The sequence below is a fragment of the Alternaria metachromatica genome (assembly GCF_023757995.1).
Source record: "Alternaria metachromatica strain BMP 0045 chromosome Unknown scaffold_29, whole genome shotgun sequence".
In the NCBI taxonomy this organism is placed as follows: Eukaryota; Fungi; Ascomycota; class Dothideomycetes; order Pleosporales; family Pleosporaceae; genus Alternaria; species Alternaria metachromatica.
In genome coordinates, this window is record NW_026055520.1 from 129,856 (window position 1) to 150,621 (window position 20,766).

Genomic DNA, 20,766 nt, shown 5'->3' on the forward strand with positions numbered 1-20,766 from the left:
CATGTTTAGCATGCATATGTTCCTGCTAATGCAGACAGGTGCGGCTAAACCCTTCTAAAAATGAACGTAGTCCAATTGTACAGAACATGTATCCACTATTTCACCGGGCGACGCAGGCTGCAAGACTAACCTGCTCTTACTTTCTCTTGTTTGAGGATAGTTCGCCTGATTGTACGGCGCTATAGTATATGTCTCGTTTACTATGACTGGTCTGGCCACCCGAATTGTGGAGACTATGCGGCTGGGAAAACAAGCTTTGAGGGCGGAAGCTGAGTGACAGCGGTTCAGCTGCTCTATTGCGAGCCGTGCCGGGCTGCGTTCAAAAGCTGGGCGTAGACATTCAATGCGGGAGCCTGAACCTGAGAGCTGCGAAAGTAAGTAGTGACACTAGGCTCGTCTTATCGAGCTGCAGATTCCGAAGGATTAGCGATGGACTTCTTGTGCTGATCTTGAAGGTAGCCCCGGAAGCAGATGCCAGAGTTAGACTAAGAGACGCGAAATCCCAAAGCCTCCAGGGCTTCGACTGCGCGATGACGAATGACTCTGAATCGCCAATGGAAGGGACGATGCCGAGTCAGCCTATCGAGAACGGCGTGGTAATGGACAGAGTTGAGCGACCATGCAAGGAGTGCGCATCACTCAATCTCAACATTGAGAAGTTCGTGATCGAAGACGACAAGTCAGCAGAGATTCGCCCGTCACTAGATTCGTTGCGACTAGCCAACGAACGATTTCGACTCGGAACTCTTGACAGCATCACTGAGAGAGCAGAAACTTGCCCTCTCTGCCGTCTCGTAATCAACTCAATCGCAAAGGACGTCTTGAAGAATGTCGATGCTACTAAGGCAGTCTGCCATCTGACGTGGGAGATGGACGGCCGGTTGTCTGTCGACCCCAGACGCGCCTTGGGGGAGAAGCGAACCCGACGGTTGAGGGTGACATGGAGCGATGCGTCGCTCAAAGCCTTCGAATCCTACCTGGTGTTAGCCGCACCATTGAAGTACGCAAACTCCGATCTGGACTATCCCAAGCAGTTGAATCGAGAGACGCAGTTTCTTGGCCGCCGCTTCGGCGCGACGGAAAACAAGAAGAACCTGATCCGCGAGTTCTTGAGGCTCTGCGAAACAAATCACGACAAGCGCTGTACCCGAAAGATTGGTATCGAGAGCCCTTTTCTTGAGACGTTGATGGATCCGTACTTCGGCGTCATCGACATCGAGAACGACCGTCTGGTTCCGCTACCCTTTGAGGAGACAGAGGAGCATCTCCAATTTCAGCCATATGCTGCTGTCAGCTATGTTTGGGGAGATACTGGTGCGATGGATTACCGTACCAAGATTGGAAACATCCAGGGTCGACGAAAGTATGGTGGTCTGGCTGCTACCATCCGCAATCTCCCAAAAGCACTTTTCCAGAGTATTAAACTGGTGCATAGCCTGGGTATTAGATATGTCTGGATTGATGCGCTGTGTATAGTGCAAGATAGCAGCCACTCTTGGAACCTTAACTCGCGGGCTATGCATCTCATATACGGCAATGCGACACTGACCATCTGCGCTGCGGACGGCGAATCGCAGACTGGTTTGCTAGCTCTTAACGAAGATCAAAGGCCTCAGCAGCGGATTGGGGTTTATGCGGATGGCGTACATTTGATGCTGCACCAGCCACCGGAGATTAGCATCCAGACGTCCAAGTGGAACAAACGCGCTTGGACGTTCCAGGAACGATTGCTTTCCAAACGTTGCTTGATATTTACCCGAGGTCAAATTTACTTTCAGTGTCGCTCTACTGGTATGTCGGAAGATGTCTTCGCAGACGGAAAGGGCAGAGGCTGGTCGCTAGATCTGGTACAAGCGCCTCTCCAAATGCTCACGGAGCTCAAGAAACGTAGCATGTGGTTCTATGCCCACTGTGTACATCTGTACACATTGAGGGAGCTTCACGAACCGCTAGATATCCTGGCAGCATTCAGTGGCATGTGTAAGCTGATGGAGGGCACCATGCGAGCGCCCTTTGCTTTCGGTCTTCCAACGTCACACTTTGACTTTGCTCTTTTGTGGGAGCCAGTTGACTTGCTGGAACCTCTGGACTACAACAAGGTCTCGGAGAAACCTAAGTATAAAGATATCAAGTTCCCCAGTTGGTCTTGGTGTGGGTGGAAGAGTGATGGTATCCAATACAAACCGCAGATGATCGATGGCTGTCTCACTGATGTGCATGCTTGGCTGTTGGACCACACGTGGATTGATTGGCACATCAGAGACGGCCATGGAACACTGCGTCGCCTTTGGGATAGAGAATGTGCCATCACGGATCGAAGTACTGACGATAAGTGGAGAGGTTACAGCGCATCAATACGACCAGCGGAAGAGCCCGCTGTTCCTATACCCAATACGAGCGAGACTGAAAGCGACAATGACTCAACGTCATCCTCCAGCGCCGTCCACGGGCGTCGGCATCGGCGAGTCGTTGGTCATAGGCGACCTATTCCACATGCGTTTACCAGTACCGTTACGGATCGGCAGATGACTAACACCATTGGCACTGGAGGTTTGAAGCGCATGAGAAAGTCCACCGGTCAACTTCTGGAGAGAATGGCCAACCGTGAAGCCCACGATAGTTACGGTCGGCGCTTAACAGGAGGCCCACTAGATGAAATCCAGTTCAAAAGACGATTAGACTTCGCTCTAACCTTACCCGAAGACCCCTATCATGTCAGAATAACAGCATCCAGTCAATCCGCCGGTGATCTCAAAGAGTTTCCAGACCAGTCCTTCTTACAATTCTTCACTTGGCGGGCCTCTTTCCACATAGTACGCTCAAGTGAGTCCAACGTCGAGTTAGACAACGTTGGAGCCGCGAGAGCTCGATGCCACATAACAGACCGACGGGGCGACAAATGTGGGTCCGTTGTTGTCAACAAGACTTGGCTGGAGAAGTACGAAGCCACCGGCCAGACTATGTTCGAATTCATTGCGATCTCAGACGCAAAATCATTCAGCCAACAGGAGTTCCCGGTGTGGACATATTATCTGCCAAAAGAGAGGGTCGATTCCGAATGGGATTTATACTTTGTGCTCTTGGTTGAGCCATTTCCCGAGGAAGGAATTCATCGGCGTGTGGCTCTTGGCAAAATCTTCAAAGCGGCGTTTACCCTGTCCGACGATGAGTGGAAGGAGATTATCCTGGGATAGTCTAGTGTTTGAATATGGCAGAGACGAATAAAAGGCGCATTGACGTGATCCCGTGAAGACACACCGACATGACAGCCAATCCGGTGAGGTGGGTGTGACAGACCGTAAGATGGCAGAATGTAATGAGAGTCAGGCCGTAACGGGCATAATCTTAAATGCGTGATGTGTTAAGTGGTCGCAATGCCATTCGCCAAAAGCGGGTGAGCGAACGAACTTGCCCATCTCAGACAAACAATGGCCGCAGGTTCCGAGGCATCATGTTTGCGCGAAGCAGGGAAGAAGTCGATTGGACAGTCCTAATTAGCCACAACAAGATGAAAAGATCGTAACCTATCACGACGTCAGGCAACAACATGGTCAGCAGCGGAGAAGGGTCAAACCACAACCACAGCCACAGCCTCATGAACCCAATCCACATCCTCAACTCTCCACATCAAAAGGCCAGGGTAACGAAGGAGAAATCCAAGAAAGTATCTGAACACATGATTATTGGCAGACAAGTCATCCAGGAAGACAGGAAGAGACGAGCTGGTCCTATGTGCTATTAGCAGCAATGAGTCCTCCGCTTCCGTGGTAAATGCCGCTGATGCATGTGCAATCGTATGTGCAATCGTATGTGAGGAGACCTGAGACCAAGTGAAAGATCTGAACAAGACCGAAGTCCTTCACAGAACGTACCGAAGTAAGCACTCCTCCACCGCCATGTCCCGCGCCATATACAAGCTCTCGCCCATCATCCGCCTAAACAATCATGTCCGTCATTCACCGAGACGTTATCCTTTCAGTGTCCACCAAGACTTTCATCCGTCATACCTCTGAACGTTCATCCATCCCTCATGTTGATCTTGACAACGCAGCTTCCACCATCCAAGCACTGCACGTTGTACACCTTCGCCAGCATAGCCCGAAAAGCAACGCCCAAAAAGAAGAACAAGAAGAAGAAAGAAAGAGAGTCGTATCATACCGTCAACGCCATGCGTACGTACCAGAGGTGTGAGAGTGTGCCGAGAGTGGAAACCGTAAGAAGTGAACCGAGAGAATGAGCCGTAAAGAAACCGTAAGAACCGATCAGGGTATACTGCACACATGAGTGATTGGGCATGCTCGGCAGTAGTGGCTACCGAGCACCCCACGACAGTTGTGACGTACCGGTCGGTTAAAACCTGCTGGCAGCAGCACCCCAGAGGGAGTTGTAGATCTTGTCCACGACGTAGGAAGCGCGGATGGTGCGGTGGTTGAAAGTACGACCGTTGAGACCTTGGAGAGCCTTCTCACCACCGGAGACGGAGTCGAACTTGACGAAGACGTCGCCCTCGCTGTTGGCGTCGACAGCAATGTGAACGACCTTGCCGTACTTCTTGTCGCACTCGGACTTGATCTCGTGCTGGAGCTCTTTGTTCCAGTTGTCACCGTAGTTGCGCTGTTCCCTGGTGATGTGTTAGCGAATGTCACGGAGAAGATGCGAGGACTTACTCGTCAGGGTCAAAGACGTTCTCGATCTTGACGCACTTGGAAGCCATGGGAGCGGCGGGGGCTGGAGCGGGAGCCTTGCGAGTAGTGGGTACAGGCATAGCCTGACCACCCTGCCTGGAGTCTCCGGGGACGTCGCGGCGAGCGAGAGCGTCCATGAGCCTGCTGCGGTCATAGGTCTTGAAGTTGACTCCAGCGACATCAGAGTCGTCAAGAGCAGAGGCGCCGCTAACACCACGGTCGTCCTTGCTATGGGTACGGTCGAAGACACCACCAGTACCACCAGCATAGGCACCACGACCACCAGCACCGCTGAAGGCAGAGCCTTGGTAGGACTGAGCCTGCTGGGTGAATGTACGGAGGAGGTTCGCGGTCGATTCGGGGGTGAACTTGTCGTTGCCGAGACCAACGCGGATCTGGCGGCCGGCGAGCTCGAAACCGTTCATCTCTGCGAGAGCATTCTTAGCGTGCGAGGGGTCAACAAACCTGTGATGTGTTAGCAAATGATGTCGCAGGGAACATAAACAGACGACTTACTGAACGAAACCATATCCCTTGGAGCGACCTGGGTTCAACTCATCGCGCTGGAGGATGACCTGCTCAAGCTCACCAAAAGGCTCGAAGATCTCCTGAAGATCCTTCTCGGTGACGCTGAAGTGGATGTTGCCGACGTAGAGACGGTGGAAGGGGGCGCCGTTGGCACCGGGTGCAGCACCGCCCTCGGAAGGACGAGCAGCACGGTTCTTCTCGGCTTCAGTAAGCTGGGCAATGATGGGAACGCCCTTCAGTTTCTGGCCAGTCAGCTCCAGTGCAAGAGGTACAGACTCTTCAGCTTCGAACTCAACGTAGCCGACGCTGGACTGATGTTAGCATGTATATATGATGAACGAAGAAGTGAGTACTCACCCCTTGCTACGGCCGGTAACACGGTCTTTGACGATCTGAGCTTCGACAACAGGGCCGACACGCTCGAAGAAGCTGCGCAAGTGGCGCATCTCAGCGCGCTGGGAGATCTGCTGGACGAAGATGGTGCGCTTGTCGCGGTCGTCCTCGGTGACCTCAGGCTTGGGCGGGGTGTTGTTGCGACGGCTGTTGCGACGGTCATCACCACCGTTGCGGCGACGGTCGCGGGACCTCTCGCGGTACCTGTCGTTGCCGCGGTCGCGAGGGGAACGGGAACGCGGACGACCGCTACCGCTGTAGAAGTCGCCTCCGCGGTCACGGCCTCCACGACCTCCACGGCGGTCGCGCGAGCTGCTGCGGCGGAGCCTATCACGGTCTTCATCTGTGTCAGCACCTTTGCTAGAACGGGGACGGCTTCCGTCTCTTCGGCGGTGGTCTCTATCGCGGCTGCGACGGCGATCTCCATTGGACTCACGATGACGGTCCCCACGGTCTCGGCTCCTATCACGGCGGTCACGGCGATCTGAGTGGCGGTCGTCGCGGCGGCTGTCGGTGTCGCGCGCCTCGCTGCTGGCAGTGCGCTTGCGCTCGGCGTCCTTCATCTCGACCTCGCGGGCGGTCTCCTCGAGGAGGGCCTCGACTGCGGCTTGGGTAGACATGTCGACGTCGCTGGCGGTTCCTAGCTCTCGATAAGCGTAGCTGGTGGAAGTGATGCGCGATGTCACTGCAATGGGCGATGTGTTGTTGTGATGGCGAGCTGGGGCTCAAGTATTGATTTCAATTGCGATATCGAACGGACGTAGAAATGTCACTGCTGGCGCTTGCCGAATGATCTCTTGACCGAGATGCACTTGACAAATGGGAGCTTGATTGAAGCTTTGCTCGTGCAGCACGACGTGTTAATGGGTGGGTGAGTGGAAAGCGGAGAGGCAGGCCTGGGCGTGATAACTTGAAAAGTTGGAGAGGCCTTGGCAGGGTCCGCGTGACTAATAGGCAGCAAGTCAAGTGTGGCGGTGACTGCCGCCGTGAGCGCAACAGGGAAATGAGCAGTGACTGAGGATTGGGGAACACAAGTGAAGTGATTGTTGGCATTACGATTATCTGAGGTAGTGAGTCATAAAGTTATCTACAAACATCAAAGCTGCATCGACCCAAAATGGCCCTGCAGACCCGCTAAACGCCATCTTCAATGCCGGTCTTGACAACGTAGTGACAGGTGGGTGTCTAATAACAAAAGTCTATTCGTGCGTCGCCATTCAAGTGGACTTGATGACCTTGGAGGGTCCCATCTCAAGCTCGGTGCCGAAGATGCGGTCCCAGAAGCGGCTGGTAACACCGAAACCGTTTTGATAGTCGGCGAAGTGGTGCGCAAGGTGGTACTTCTTGAGTTGCTGGTAGTAGGGAGGTAGCCTTCATTTTGTTAGCGAGGTCCTTCATAGTGATCTATGGGTATACGTACTTCTGGTGGTGGAGGAAGTAATGTGTCATGTCGTAGCAGGTGTAGCCAAAGATACCACCACAGTAGGCAGCCAGAGCGGCATACCAGTTCCAGAAGATGATCGCGTGTGCGAACTTCCAGAACGGCGCCGCCAAGACAGCGAAGAGTGTAGGTGGCATGACGAGCCTGTATCTGTCCATGGGAAGGTAGTGGTGAATGCCGTGGAGCAAGAAGTGGAGGGTGATCGCGACGCGGTTGTCGGGGAGGTGGCTGCTTGTTGTTAGTACAAGATGAATCCATGTGGATGGGGAGTACTTACTCGTCCAAGTGGAACAAGCCCCTGTGCAGGACGTATTCGATAATGGTCCAGAATCCCAGCCCAAAGACCCAGTACCCAGCAAGTTCCGTCGCGGAGGATAGTCCACCAAACGCAACGGCTGTTCCATACGCGACACAGGGCCACCAGAGCGATGGTACGACCCACCAGGGCGTTTTGCTGAGTGGCTCCAGGAAGTTACCGAATAGCGGCGCGGAGTCGCCTCCCTTGTAGTGGCGCGGGCGATGCACTTGCTGTAGGTAAAAGTCCTTGCTGAATCCACCATTCCAGACCTGCATCAGAAGCGGCTTGCTCAGGTCCAAGAACTTGTGCTGCTTGTAGTCCTGGTTCGGGTCCGTCGGTCTTGAAAGATCTTCCGCAGATGACATGCCGGTTGCTTCGTACAGCGGCTTGCCGTCCTGCTCCATGCCCTTGAGCTCCAGCTTGCCAACCTCGGAAGATGGCAGAGGCACGATATCTGCAGGATTCGAGCTCTTCACTACGCCATTCAGAAGATTTTCGGGGACCATGAAGCCCACCAAGTTCTCTTCAAGAATCTCGTATGCGGAATCGGAATGGGTGTGTGAGATCTCGTCCTTTAGGATTGCCTCGATGTCTTTGCCCGCATATTCAAGGATAAACTCGGGGCCACCGGGATGGCCATCAAGGAAGTCGGTAACATCGTAGACCTTGGTGCCAATCGTGACATAGCAGGACTTCTCGTTGTTGTGCGCGCGTACCTCGGCGGTCGGAATCGTCGGAAGGGTGCGGCCGGGCATTGTGGTGGTTGTAGACATCAAGTCTATGTTCGGCGGTGGGTGATTTGCGGTACGTAGGAAGGGGACTGGCGAGGGTTGTTTATATGTGTCCAGCGGTGTATCTTCAAACACTGGTCTCGGCGGTGTGGTGAATAGCTGCGGTTGCGTGGCGACACTAATTCGGTGCCCGAGGAGAGAAGCTGCGGCGCAGTAAAACACAGCACGATGTAGAGAAGGAGCGTATAGGGTGGGAGGATGCGCGGTAGGGTAACAATACAAGCCGCGGGAGTGTACGGAGAGTAATGTAGCAATCAGTCAATTGTCAGGAGAGCCAAGAGATGCGCAGATCTCACCACCCGCAGCTAATGGTGGCGAGACCGGCATTCGTGCGCTTCCACCTCCGAGATGCCACCACGAAATCTCAGACCGCGAATAGGAGATGCAATTTCCCCTCGCCTGGTATTCGCCGTAGTATGCGCTGATTGGCCTCGGTCTCTTGTAGCGCTCTGCTCATGCTCATAGTCGGATCACTGATGTTCTAGTTGTCCGCTTTCGTTGTCCGAATGCTTTCGCTGCCCGGATGCTTTCGGTTGTGGTTTGCATGTCGACAACGCCTGACGCCTAACGCCCCAGGGGATGACAGAATTCCATCGCATTGTTTTGCCTGCACAACATTTCAATTTGTCCATAATTTCTAGGTCGACGTAAAGTCCTACCTCGATTGACATTGCCATCATGAAGGACCTTCTTGGGATCTAGTGCGACACATAATCCGGCGTACCTTGGTGACGCTTTCACGTCTTTCATATGCTTCACGCATCGCACGGCTACCATTGAGAAGCCGAATGCAGCTTGCATTGTTGCGAAACTGTCTCGGTGCCTGGGTCGCATTTGCATTTCCTTGTAGAGGACAGCAGCAAGACTAATCGATAAGATGGAGCATCTCTACAAGGTCGACACACTCTCAACGACCGAGATCCAGACATCTTATCAGATGCCTATCTCAGAGAATGCAACCATCAAGCAAGCCACCAACCCATCGGCCCGTTGTTTGGAAAGCCATGGCGTGGACGCCAATGACAGGCTGTGAGGCTGTCCGTCAGCCTTGCTGGACCCTTGTCTGCCAGGGGCAGGAACACGACATTGCGTCACTGACGGAAACCAAGTCGCGACTTCTTCACTGCAGCCAACAACAGCCAATCCTTGGATATGTGCCTTGCTTGCGGTGCAGGGCCCCGGCCCTTAACCTCACCACCTTTCCCAGCCTTATTCTCTGCATCCTCACAACCTTACGCTCATCTCTATACCTTTGCGACGAAGCTCAGCAGATCTGCACCCTCGCATCACATATCTAGCAACCATTCCTCACCACGAAGACCTATTCTGTGATTGCGCATGCGCCGTGCGCAGTCACAGCCCATCATGTCTGCTGTTATGTCCAACAGGGATCATACCCGGTCTATAAACCGCCTCTCTATCGCACAGCTATGCACCCTCCTCTGCCTGAGCGCGCTGCCTATGGCCGACGCCATTCATCACATGGGACCTAATCACCACATGGCATTCAAGGCACCCTGGAAGACCAATCGAAGGAAGCTGGACATCACACCCCTGCTGGTGACGAACCAGTGTCCTGAGCCTATCTGGCCTGGTATTGGAACGCAGTCTGGCACTGGTCCAGGCGAGACCGGCTTTAAGCTTGAGCCTGGAGAAACGAGGAATCAGACTGTATCAGAGGACTGGCAGGGTCGAGTCTGGGGGAGAACAAACTGCACCTTCAATGACGATGGCACTGCTGCTGCATCGGGTCGTGGAAAGGCTTGCACATCCGGCGACTGTAATGGCGCCTTGAACTGTCAAGTCGGAGTATGTCATACCCTTGCCGCCTTCCAACCGACTCCCGCTGACTCAGACACAGGGAGACGTACCCGTTTCGCTCGCCGAATTCACGTTGGACGCCGGAGACGGAAACACATACTACGACATCTCGCTTGTCGATGGCTACAATGTCCCCATGGCAATTGTCCTCCAGCCGCTCGACAACGTCACGCTCGACGACATACCTCCGAACCTGACCAACCCATCATGCCAGGGCACAGACGGGCTCCTGGCTGCCCAAGGCTACAACCCGTACCCAGAATTCCCAGACTTTCTCCGCACGAACACCTCGTATCCACTCTCCTTCGACCAGGACGTAGACGAGAATAAGATCTCCAAATGGTGTCCATGGGATCTACAGCAGAGTCCTCCCGAGAAGCCTGGCGACGGCGTATATCCGTACCCTGACGACAACATCCAACGACCCCAGTTCAACCCCTGTTTCTCCGCATGCGCGAAGAACAACCAGCCCAAGGACTGCTGTACAGGCGAATACAACTCCCCCAACAAATGCGAACCGAGCGAGTACTCCAAGAACGTAAAGGCCGTCTGCCCGGATGCATACAGCTATGGTATGCTCAGTTGCACTAGACAACTAAAGAAGACATGACTAACAGCTGCAACAGCATTCGACGACCAATTCTCTACCTTCATCATTCCTTCTGGCGCCGGCTTCGAAGTCGTATTTTGCCCTGGTGCGCGTTCCACAACCATCCTTGCGACGAGTCGAGATAAGATGCTGGCGTTGGCGCAGAATGGGAGGGTGGAGAGACAGACTACGATGATGATGAGCGAAGCCAGGAGTGACGAGGTCCGGAGAAGCGCTGCGTCGGAAATCTCCCGACCTGACGGCAGCTTGCTCGCCTTCGTCTCGGCTGTGGTAGCTGCTGCTTCAGCTTCATACTTTTGGTAGCAATGCGGTCGCACATGGTCAGAAAGGGTCTGGAAGCTCCGCTGTTGCTGGTAGTTGAAGGTTGGATAGCTCTGGTGGTTGCTGTCGTTTGATATTCGGATAGTTCTATACCCTTTGTCTTTGTACGAATTCTTCTTTAAACACCCCATTACATTAACTACCTGGCCGCCGAAGGCTTACTGCATGCTTACATATGCCGCCCCGGAAAGCCGGCAGCCCATTCACCTCCGTTGTCAAAGAAGCAATCCTGAGGTTGCACGACGCCGGCACCATCCCACACCGCGTGGGGCTGCACCACCCGGAACGCTGCCGTCGCGCCTCTCCCATCCTACACAACACTTCCAACTTCTGCATTCGACACGGAGCGACCAGGACCGCTACCATCTCGCAACTCGCCGTCTATACCTGCACCTCGTGGCCGTTGGACGGCTGAACTGCGGCTCAAGACCGCATCTTCCGACGTCAGATCCACAAATGGCATTGCGCTAGCTGCTTTGGGCGCGGAGCAACGACTCCGTCTTCCTTTCTTGACCACGTTAAGCGCGAGATGGAGCTCAACGCGGCACTGCTTGCTCCGGAGTGGTGAAACGTCTGATGTGGTATGGCTGAGGTTTTCAGTCGTCATTCAAGAGAAAGGACGTCCCTGCCTAGGTAATTGTGCCTACCCCGCCAATTGGTAGTACCACACAGTCACTTCCCGTGTCGGCAGAAGACTGAACAATTACCACCATCTTGAACAACGAGAATCATGGCAAAGGCACAGGCTCTCAGCGTTCACGTCTTGTCGGAAGGATGGACGTTCAAGCAGGGTGATGATTCTGCTAAGGATGCGTGGATGCCAGTCAAAAAGGTCCCTACGAATGTTCACCTGGACCTGATGGACAATGAGAAGTACGTCCAACATTTCAAAATCTACCTGAACTTGAAAGAACTGACACGAAGACTAGAATTCCAGATCCCTTCCTGGGCTTCAATGAACTTGAAGCAGAATGGGTAGCGGACAAGACTTGGACCTACAAAGTCGAGCTGCCCAAGGTACCGGAGGCGAAGGAAGGCATCGTACATGTTCTCGCATTCGACGGTCTCGACACCTTCGCCGCTGTCAAGCTCAATGGAGAAACTATCCTGAAGAGCGACAACATGTTCGTCCCGCATCGACTTGATGTGACTAAGAAGCTCAGCTCCGACGGCGTCAACACTTTGGAGATCGACTTCGCCTCGGCTCGTCTTGAAGCCATCAAGATCAAGGAGAAGTATCCGGATCACAGATGGATCGGATTCAACGGCGACATGTCCAGGCTTGCTGTGAGGAAGGCCCAGTATCATTGGGGCTGGGACTGGGGACCGATCTTGAACACTTGCGGTCCGTGGCGCGAAGTACGACTGGAGACCTATCAAGCACGAGCAAAAGACCTGAGAGTGGACTACAAGCTTGACGAGAGCCTGAAATCCGTCCAAGGAACCATTTCTGCGACTGTTGAGGGCGACTCGGCGGATAGCGTCAGCTTTGATGTATACGATGGTGATCAACGTGTCTTCAGAGAGACTGCGAAAATAAGCGACGGCGTTGCTAAAGTGGATTTCCATGTCAGCAGTCCCAAGTTGTGGTACCCGCATGGTTATGGCGAGCAGCCGCTGTACACTGTCACTGCAACGGTCCTTGCCAATGGAACAGACGTCCATCAAACATCACGGCGAACAGGTTTCCGGAAGGGCGAACTCATCCAGGAACCGGATGCGATTGGCAAAAGCTTCTACTTCCGCGTCAATGGCGTCGATGTGTTCTGTGGCGGTTCGGATTGGATTCCCGCGGATTCATTCACTCCTCGCGTAACCGAGGAGAAGTACCGTAAATGGCTCGAGATGATGGTTGATGGCTATCAAATAATGATCAGAATCTGGGGCGGCGGTATATGGGAAGACGACATATTCTACGAGCTCTGCGACGAACTTGGTGTCCTTGTGTGGCAAGATTTCATGTTTGGGTGCGGCAACTATCCCGCCTTTCCGGACATCTTGCAGTCAATCAAGGAAGAGTGCACTGCCAACGTCACCAGACTGCGACATCACCCATCCATCATCATCTATGCGGGGAACAATGAGGACTACCAGGTGCAGGAGTCGTATGGATTGACTTACGATTACGAGGACAAGAACCCGGACAACTGGCTAAAGACCGATTTCCCGGCCAGGTACATATACGAAAAGGTACGTGCGTATCGCATACTAGCAAATACCATTACGCTGACAGTACACGTTGGTAGCTGCTGCCCGACGTCGTTGCGGCGGAAAGCCCACATGTGCCATATCACCCAGGGTCACCATGGGGCGACGGACTTAAGACGTCAAACCCCACAGTGGGTGACATGCATCAGTGGAATGGTAACAATTTCCACATTGCCTCACATATAGTATACTAACGATGGATACAGTATGGCACGGCACACAAGAGAAGTACCAAATATTCGACACGCTCGGGGGACGCTTTAATAGCGAATTCGGCATGGAAGCCTTCCCACACATCGACACGATCAAGTACTACTGCACCGACCCCTCGCAGCTTTACCCGCAAAGCCACATGCTTGATTTCCACAACAAGGCCGACGGCCACGAGCGGCGAATAGCCACGTATCTGGTGGAAAACTTCCGGACCAAGACCGACCTAGAGGTATGTGCCGTCCGACGGTTACCCGGTTCATGGTCGGGAACTAGACCAAGTGGGCCGCAATATAGCCGGTATAGGGTACTGACAGCGAATAGTCGTTCATCCACCTTACACAGCTGTCGCAAGCCGAAGCACTAATGTTCGGCTACAGGGGCTGGCGGCGCCAGTGGGGACAAAACAGGCATTGTGGTGGTGCACTCGTCTGGCAGCTCAACGACTGCTGGCCAGTTACCTCGTGGTCCATCGTCGATTACTTCCAGCGCAAGAAACCGGCTTACTACGCCATGCGCCGCGTACTTGCCCCGATTGCTGTCGCAGTCAAACGGGCGCACTTTGATTGGAGCGTCGTGCATGCCAGAGTGCCCCCAACGAGCGACTACGAAGTCTGGGTCGCGAGTCAGAGGCTAGAAGAAGTGGTCGCAACTGTTGAGCTGCGGTATATTAGCGTTGAGAGCGGCAAGGAGATTAAGAACAAGATCGTCAAGAAGGATATCAGGCTCGTACCGAACGGAACGACCGACGTTCTGTCAGGCACGATCGACAACCGGAACGAGGAGCCGCATGTCCTAGCCGTACGTATATGGGTCGATGGCGAAATCGTGTCGCGCGACGTCGATTGGCCGCAGCCGCTCAAGTATCTGGACTTCAAGGACCGCGGGCTGGAGGTCGTACCCCAAGGCGAGACTATCACAGTCAAGGCACAGAAGCCGACAAAGGGCCTAGTCTTTGAGGAGCGCTCTGGTGTTCTAGTTCACGACAGCGCTATCGATGTTGTCCCTGGCGATGAGCAGGTCATCAAGGTCAAGGGGCTGGGTAAGCAGGACGAACCGTTGAGGTGGACATACTTGGGCAAAGAGTAGCGATCAGCTCGTAACTGTGGATTCGGAATGTGGAGGTTGCTTGGTGAGATGGGAAGGATGCAAGATCACACTGCTGTGGAGTTTGTGGAAATGCAAAGTATACATGTAGTTAGAGGAACATGTCTTCGCGCATGCTGACGCGCCAGCACTCCAAGTCCTTCATCAACACATCATTACTTGCAACATCCACCGGCCCTGCGTAAAGGATCATCTCGGACGATCTAACATAAACTTTGTGAATACGGACATTATAGGCAAGGAGCGACACATTTACGAATTACTGGATTACTCAACGGTAATACTACGCATTGTCGAGTACATACATAGAGTTTGAACCGGCGGCCTATATGTGAGGCTGCTATAGGTCCGTCGTCATGTTGGCCTGCCAAGGCCTGGATATGAAAGGCGTCTATCTTTCCAGGGTAAATTAAATGGCGTTGCTGGCGGGATGTCGCATTGGTTGAACGCGGCATGCATGGGGTAGAGGGGTGCAGGTAAATGCAACCTAGCCGCATGCTGTCACGCAAAGCCGGTTCCCAAAGTTCGCAGCGATGGTGGTGCAGTTTGCGGGTCGAGAGGCTTGGAAGGAGCGATGGGTTGATGGGAAGGTGGTGGACGACCTCTCTCTCTTTCTGTGTGTTTGTGTTTGTGGTAATGATAGAGCATACATACCCAGTACCTACGAAGCCTTGCAAATAGCCGGTGATGCTTTCCTTCAGCGCTCTCTTAGTACTGGTCAGAGTACTGCTGCATGGGGTAGAGGGTGCAGACAGTATGCATCCTAGCCGCATGCATCACGCAAAGCCGGTTCGCAGCAACTACGCTGTGCTCTCGGCCCAGGAAGGATCGCGACCCGGACGCTGGTATGTGGACTTTTATTTTGGATACTGAATATGCCGGCAGAAGGCCGTGGTAGCGAATACGCGCAGACCTTCCTCGTTCTCTCGCCTGTAACGCGGCTTGCCTGTAATGACCGGCCTTCATAGATCGGGTGAGTAGTACCCGAAACATGGTGTTCGACGTTTGGGTCTGGAATTTAGGTTCGCAGCGCACCACGCGCTCTCCCCAGAGACTCACACACACATGTACACGTTCTCTAACGTAGACCCGCCATCCTTTCTCATCCGCGGACATGCGATCGAGAGTACGCGCTGCTTGATCGTGGCGGGAAGGATCCGCACTCGCTGAAACGACGTGCAGTAGTGCTGCCGCAGGCGGCCAGGTGGGAAAAAAGGGTTGCTTCATGTCCCGTCGGACGAGAAAGGCAACTGACATGCGCGATCTCTTCTGGAACGCATTTCGAAGCCGTCGGCAGCGGCACGCTCCCATCTCTCGACACCAATCTCGCTTGGCTCACCCCCTCCCCTCCCCCTCGCAAGCCCTGGAAGCAAGGCAAGACGCAATCCCTTCCCGTCCGCCCGTCTCAACGGTCGCCTGCACTTATTTTTTTTCTCCTCATCTTGCCAAACTCCACCAGTCAGCCCTGCTGCATGCATCACCAGGGTGCTGTGGGCTATAATGCGGGGATTATACCCTCTTGAATAGTCCACTCTGGAAGGCTGTTTTGTCGCTCCGGCCCTGCTACTGCGACTTGCGACTAGCTTCCGCGCGCCGACTTCATACACACAAGCTTTCTGCAGGATTATGACGGCACATGCCTGGAAGCCAGACGCACCTACGTTTACGTTTTTGCCTCTGTGCACTTTCTCGTTTTTTTTATCCAGGCTGCAGATGGTATGCGTTCAGCTCAAACTGCACTACCGAGCGTCTCTGATATATCAGATCCCGGTTCGTCGACGTTTTAGTTCCGAGTCTTGTTATATTGGTCCTGGGACGTACCACTGGTACTTTGGACCATCGTCTTGGTTTTTCGCCTCCCTCCAGACTGTCCTGTCACGACATATTTCATCGAGCGTCCTGCAGGGTCGTCTGACAACTCTGGTCTGAACTTCTTTCTCTTTCAGCTCGTGGTTGTCGAGTGCGTGGCCAGCCGACGTACCACCGAGGTCATCGCAACATGTTCCATACCTTCCAGTCGTCCGTGGGTATGCGCTCGCCCGGCATAGACAGCGACAGCGCGGGAAAACCATCACGACCGCCTGGCTCACGACGGATTTCCACCAGCAACGCATGTGTCGAATGCAGGAGACGCAAGATTCGGTGTGACGGCTCACAACCTTGCGGACAATGCCAATGGTATCAGCACCCTGAGGCATGTGGCTATTCGAAGCCTGCACAGCGAGTTGTGCCTAGCAGAAAGTGAGCATTCTAGAACACAGCCAGGACAATTTAGCGCTAATCAGTTTGGTAGACTAGTCGACAAGCTTTCCAATAATATCGAACAGTACAAGACCATCTTGACAAAGTTGTACGGGGTCAAGAATCTGGAATCGCTCGCTAATCTTCCACGGGAAGAATTGCTAGAACTGGCTCTGTCATCCTCAGCAAGCCACCCAACGACATCACCATCGGCGGCCGACTCGCAAGCCTTATCCGACGCCCAAGCTGGATCTGATGGAGCCGAGAGCTTGGAAGCGCTCGAGCAGGCGCCGCCTGAAGATCCTTACTGGGACGAGGCACGGAAGCACCAACTCCGTGTCCAAGGCATCTCCGACGATGTGAACGGGCTATCAATGTCGGTCGACCGCCTGTCTTCTTACGTTGGCATCTCGTCAATCACAGCCGCACTAAAGGTTATTGTGCGATGCGCGCCTCAGGCACGTTCACTAATCGCACACAACACCCAGGAGACTGCGCTACCAAGCCGTGCAGGTTCACCGCCACCGGAACTAGCAGATAACAGACCTGATGCTCTGCCGCCTCCGCAGCATGGCCAAGAACTGCTTGAGAGCTACTTCGACCGCGTACATCCTTTTTGTCCTATGATCGATGAGCGCAAGTTTTGGTCTACATTCTTGTACGGTAACCGCAAGGACTCAGCATGGCTTGCACTACTCAACATGGTCTTCGCGCTGGGGTCGCTTGCCTCCCTAGCTGCGGACAACGAAGCTCACTATGTCTACTTCAATCGATCTCGGCGGCATTTGTCTCTGGAGTCGTTTGGAAGCGGCAATCTGGAAGTCCTCCAGGCTCTGGCCATCATGAGCGGATACTACATGCACTATCTCAACCGCCCGAATGAAGCGCATTCGCTGATGGGTGGTACGCTTCGCATGGCTACTGCACTTGGTCTACATCGCGAGTACTCAGAGCGGAGCGACGCGAGTAGACAGTTTATGGCGCCGGGTGAGGAAGACTCGATATCTCCTGAGATGCGCCGGCGCATCTGGTGGAGTCTGTTCTGTCTGGATTCGTGGGCTTCGACTACGACAGGACGGCCTTCACTGGGAAGAATGGGGCCGTCAATCACTGTTTTGAGGCCTGGCACGGCTGTGAACGCTGTAAGACTTACTGATGCATGATTCAAAGCGCAATACTGACGTCACGACAGCCTCAGTGTATTCCACCACCCAATAGCCCTCAGTACATCGAGCAGCTCAAAATCCTTCCTCTAGTTCACGCCTCAGCATTCTGTCAGATTGCTACCAGGATACAGGACCGACTTGTCGAGTCGCCACTCCTTTCCTCTGCAGAGACAGCCAGCTACGACGCGCAGGTCGTAAAGTGGCACGAAGAGCTACCATCAATCCTTTCCAACCCCGATGAGCCGTGTCCAGAGTTTCTCCGACGAACGCGCTTGGTCATGAAGTGGAGGTTTCAGAACATCCGCATCATCCTCCACCGCCCCATCTTGCTCACTGCCGCACTCCGACGCTCCCCATGGGTCGCCCTGAGCGCAGACGAAAAGGTCGCAGTAGGCAAATGCCGACTCATCGCCTCCAAGACCATCGAAGAGATCAGCCAAGAATGCATGCCCGACCTCATCTCAGGTTGGAACGCAGTCTGGTTCTGCTTCCAAGCCTGCATGGTCCCACTCGTCTCCCTCTTCAGCGACACCAGTATACCAGAAGAAGTCGAGAAATGGAAGACCAGTATCGAAACAGCACTCACATTCTTCGAAACAGTCAAAGACTGGAGTATCGCAGCGAAAAGAAGTGGAGATGCAGTCACTCGCCTCTACGCAGCGTACAAAACGAACGTCTCTACACTATCACACCAAACCCAGCCAACTATGCCACATATCCCGCACCCCCAGCAATACCACCCACAACAACCTCATCCCCACAGCCAAACGCACACCCACTTCGCCATTCCCGGTACTTCGACCGCACCTCCCATGCTCAACACCCATGCCGCCGCCTACACACCTCAGCACCCATCGATGTCGCAACCCCAACAACAGCATCCCTCTTCCTTCGGCCACCACTACAACCCCGCAACACCTACCTGGGCCAGCGCCAGCAACGACCCCACTATTCTGAACAACTTCTGGGACGACATGATGTGGGATACAAACTTACCGGATATGCTAGAGACGCCGTTTGGGCTGGGGAACGAATATGAGTTTGGTGGTGCGGCGCAGGATTCTGGGGCGCAGGGCGCGTGTTGGATGCATGGGAACTAATCGCAACGTTGGGGAGCGTTGACGTGACGCTCCTGTATCGTGGAATACACAGTATGCACAGCATTGGGGGCTCGGCGCATCACTGGAACGCAGATCCGATATGCGCATGCCAAACACGACACCATCCACCGACACCGGGCGAGACCGGCCCAGTCGATCGCATACCCACCCTCCTATCCCCCCTCCATGCCCCTCGATCTCCGCATACGGAGACTGCACGTCGTCTACAGCCGTAGTACAAGCTGCAGCAAGCAATATACAACAGCCGGCACCGGCACCCGTAGACGCGGAGTATACGCGACATGGATGCTGAGACACCCTTGTCCTTCGTCTCGTGTCTATTCACATGGTATATCCGTGCTTCCGCGCGCGTCTCGGGAAATCGGGATACAGGATGATTGCCGCGGGTTGGAAATAGATCGGCAGTAGGTGTGTGGAAAGGGCTTCTGGAATTACTCTGACGAAGCCGCAGCTTTGCGTTTGTTGATTTTGTTAATCATGATATTACTGGGTTGGATGAGAGTGAGGCTGGCAGGCAGCTTTGGGGTAGAGTGTTGAGGGCAGCGCTGCATGTGTCCATTTCCTCTCACATCTTCACGCATCAACATCTTTCTATCCTTTTTCCGCGTACATCCCTCCTTCCCCTCACGTCTCTTACCCATCTTTTTACCCCCTCACCGTTCCATCACCAAGTACCGCACACACGGTTAGACATCCTCCATCTTCCCGCAATCCTTTTCGCACTTTGTTATAGACCAGGGGGTGAGCATTATGATACCCCGGATTCTGGTGGTGGCTAAATAGCTAGTGGAGATGCAGATGCGATGTTGATCGCATGCATGCATGCACGCACGTTGGATGTAGTTAGATATAGACTTGAACACGTACATTGCTGTTTGCCGGATGCAGAGAGGGAGTGCGTGAGAGCGTTGTTGAGGTGATGTGTGTTGGGCTTAATAGAGGAGATATAGGGGGTTGGTATGAGGTGAGGTGACTTACTCCACCTTTTTGGGGTGGGAGGGCGTGTTTAGGCTAAGAGGGTGCGTGATGGTCGGAGTGGTCACTTGGAACAACTACTTCTACTGCAATGCTACGGCTGGTCGATTGAGATTGAGATGCGAACATGAGGATATGTCAATAATCTCCATCACGCGACTCACAAAGTCCATCACAACCGCAACACACCACAATCTTCACTTCACCACCAAGCCCACAGCAGACACAATTCTTGACTATCTTGGCAGCTACACCAAATGCTTAACCGACCTGTATCTTTATCGGTGAGTATGCGCAAGTCGTGGTGATATGCTGTGTGAGCTGGTGAGGTATATGCAGGGTTCACGATCCATCCATAGATGTTGAATGTGCAAGTGAGAAACGTGACGCACGTGTTCGTGTTCAACGTGGCAGGCCAGCCGAGGTGAGCGGGGCGCCGATGACGGAATGGGGGCTGGTCTTATCGATAAGACACCTTGAGGTCTTGTCTTGGAGTGCTACTGCGTGTGCGGGCTGGGCGCGATAGACTCCGCGCGCTAAAGTATGGAGGCATGCTTGGTAGGCGGTAGCACTTTGTACCGTGGTACGGGTGCATGGTGACAGATGATAGACGGGCCCTTGAGGTTGGGTTTTTAGGGGTGTGGTCGGTCAGGATACCGCAATGCTTTGAGAGGCAAGTCTGCAAACAAAGGAGTCGGGACGATTAAACAAAGTTCACCTATCACTACGCCGCGCATCTCCCCCACGTGTACGCTGGAAGCTTGGCCACAAGCGGTCGATCGCGACTATGGCGCTTGGCTGGCTTGCTTTCACCGGACCTATTTCACCGCCGCCATCATTCGCATCCGTG

The 20,766-nt window shown here is 53.9% G+C and overlaps 6 protein-coding genes across 6 annotated transcripts; 4 read left to right on the plus strand and 2 right to left on the minus strand.

The window, feature by feature from the left end:
• Positions 1–554: 554 nt before the first annotated feature.
• Positions 555–3,194, plus strand: J4E83_009008 (uncharacterized protein; the record flags this gene model as incomplete). Its single annotated transcript, XM_049335901.1, has 1 exon — positions 555–3,194. One exon carries the CDS (start codon positions 555–557, stop codon positions 3,192–3,194), a length of 2,640 nt encoding a protein of 879 aa, XP_049184935.1.
• Positions 3,195–4,350: 1,156 nt separating this feature from the next.
• Positions 4,351–6,226, minus strand: J4E83_009009 (uncharacterized protein; the record flags this gene model as incomplete). The annotated part of the gene is made up of 4 exons (XM_049335902.1): positions 4,351–4,621; positions 4,668–5,150; positions 5,202–5,519; positions 5,571–6,226. The coding sequence occupies 4 exons, from the start codon at positions 6,224–6,226 to the stop codon at positions 4,351–4,353; spliced, it is 1,728 nt and encodes a 575-aa protein (XP_049184936.1).
• A 597-nt stretch (positions 6,227–6,823) lies between these two features.
• Positions 6,824–8,100, minus strand: J4E83_009010 (uncharacterized protein; the record flags this gene model as incomplete). The annotated part of the gene is made up of 3 exons (XM_049335903.1): positions 6,824–6,977; positions 7,027–7,275; positions 7,325–8,100. 3 exons carry the CDS (start codon positions 8,098–8,100, stop codon positions 6,824–6,826), a joined length of 1,179 nt encoding a protein of 392 aa, XP_049184937.1.
• Positions 8,101–9,501: 1,401 nt separating this feature from the next.
• Positions 9,502–10,870, plus strand: J4E83_009011 (uncharacterized protein; the record flags this gene model as incomplete). The annotated part of the gene is made up of 3 exons (XM_049335904.1): positions 9,502–9,945; positions 9,998–10,529; positions 10,584–10,870. The coding sequence occupies 3 exons, from the start codon at positions 9,502–9,504 to the stop codon at positions 10,868–10,870; spliced, it is 1,263 nt and encodes a 420-aa protein (XP_049184938.1).
• Positions 10,871–11,618: 748 nt separating this feature from the next.
• On the plus strand, positions 11,619–14,395 carry J4E83_009012 (uncharacterized protein; the record flags this gene model as incomplete). Its single annotated transcript, XM_049335905.1, has 5 exons — positions 11,619–11,761; positions 11,818–13,078; positions 13,135–13,252; positions 13,303–13,538; positions 13,631–14,395. The coding sequence occupies 5 exons, from the start codon at positions 11,619–11,621 to the stop codon at positions 14,393–14,395; spliced, it is 2,523 nt and encodes an 840-aa protein (XP_049184939.1).
• A 2,017-nt stretch (positions 14,396–16,412) lies between these two features.
• On the plus strand, positions 16,413–18,920 carry J4E83_009013 (uncharacterized protein; the record flags this gene model as incomplete). Its single annotated transcript, XM_049335906.1, has 4 exons — positions 16,413–16,440; positions 16,541–16,654; positions 16,712–17,796; positions 17,847–18,920. The coding sequence occupies 4 exons, from the start codon at positions 16,413–16,415 to the stop codon at positions 18,918–18,920; spliced, it is 2,301 nt and encodes a 766-aa protein (XP_049184940.1).
• Between the last annotated feature and the right edge of the window lie 1,846 nt (positions 18,921–20,766).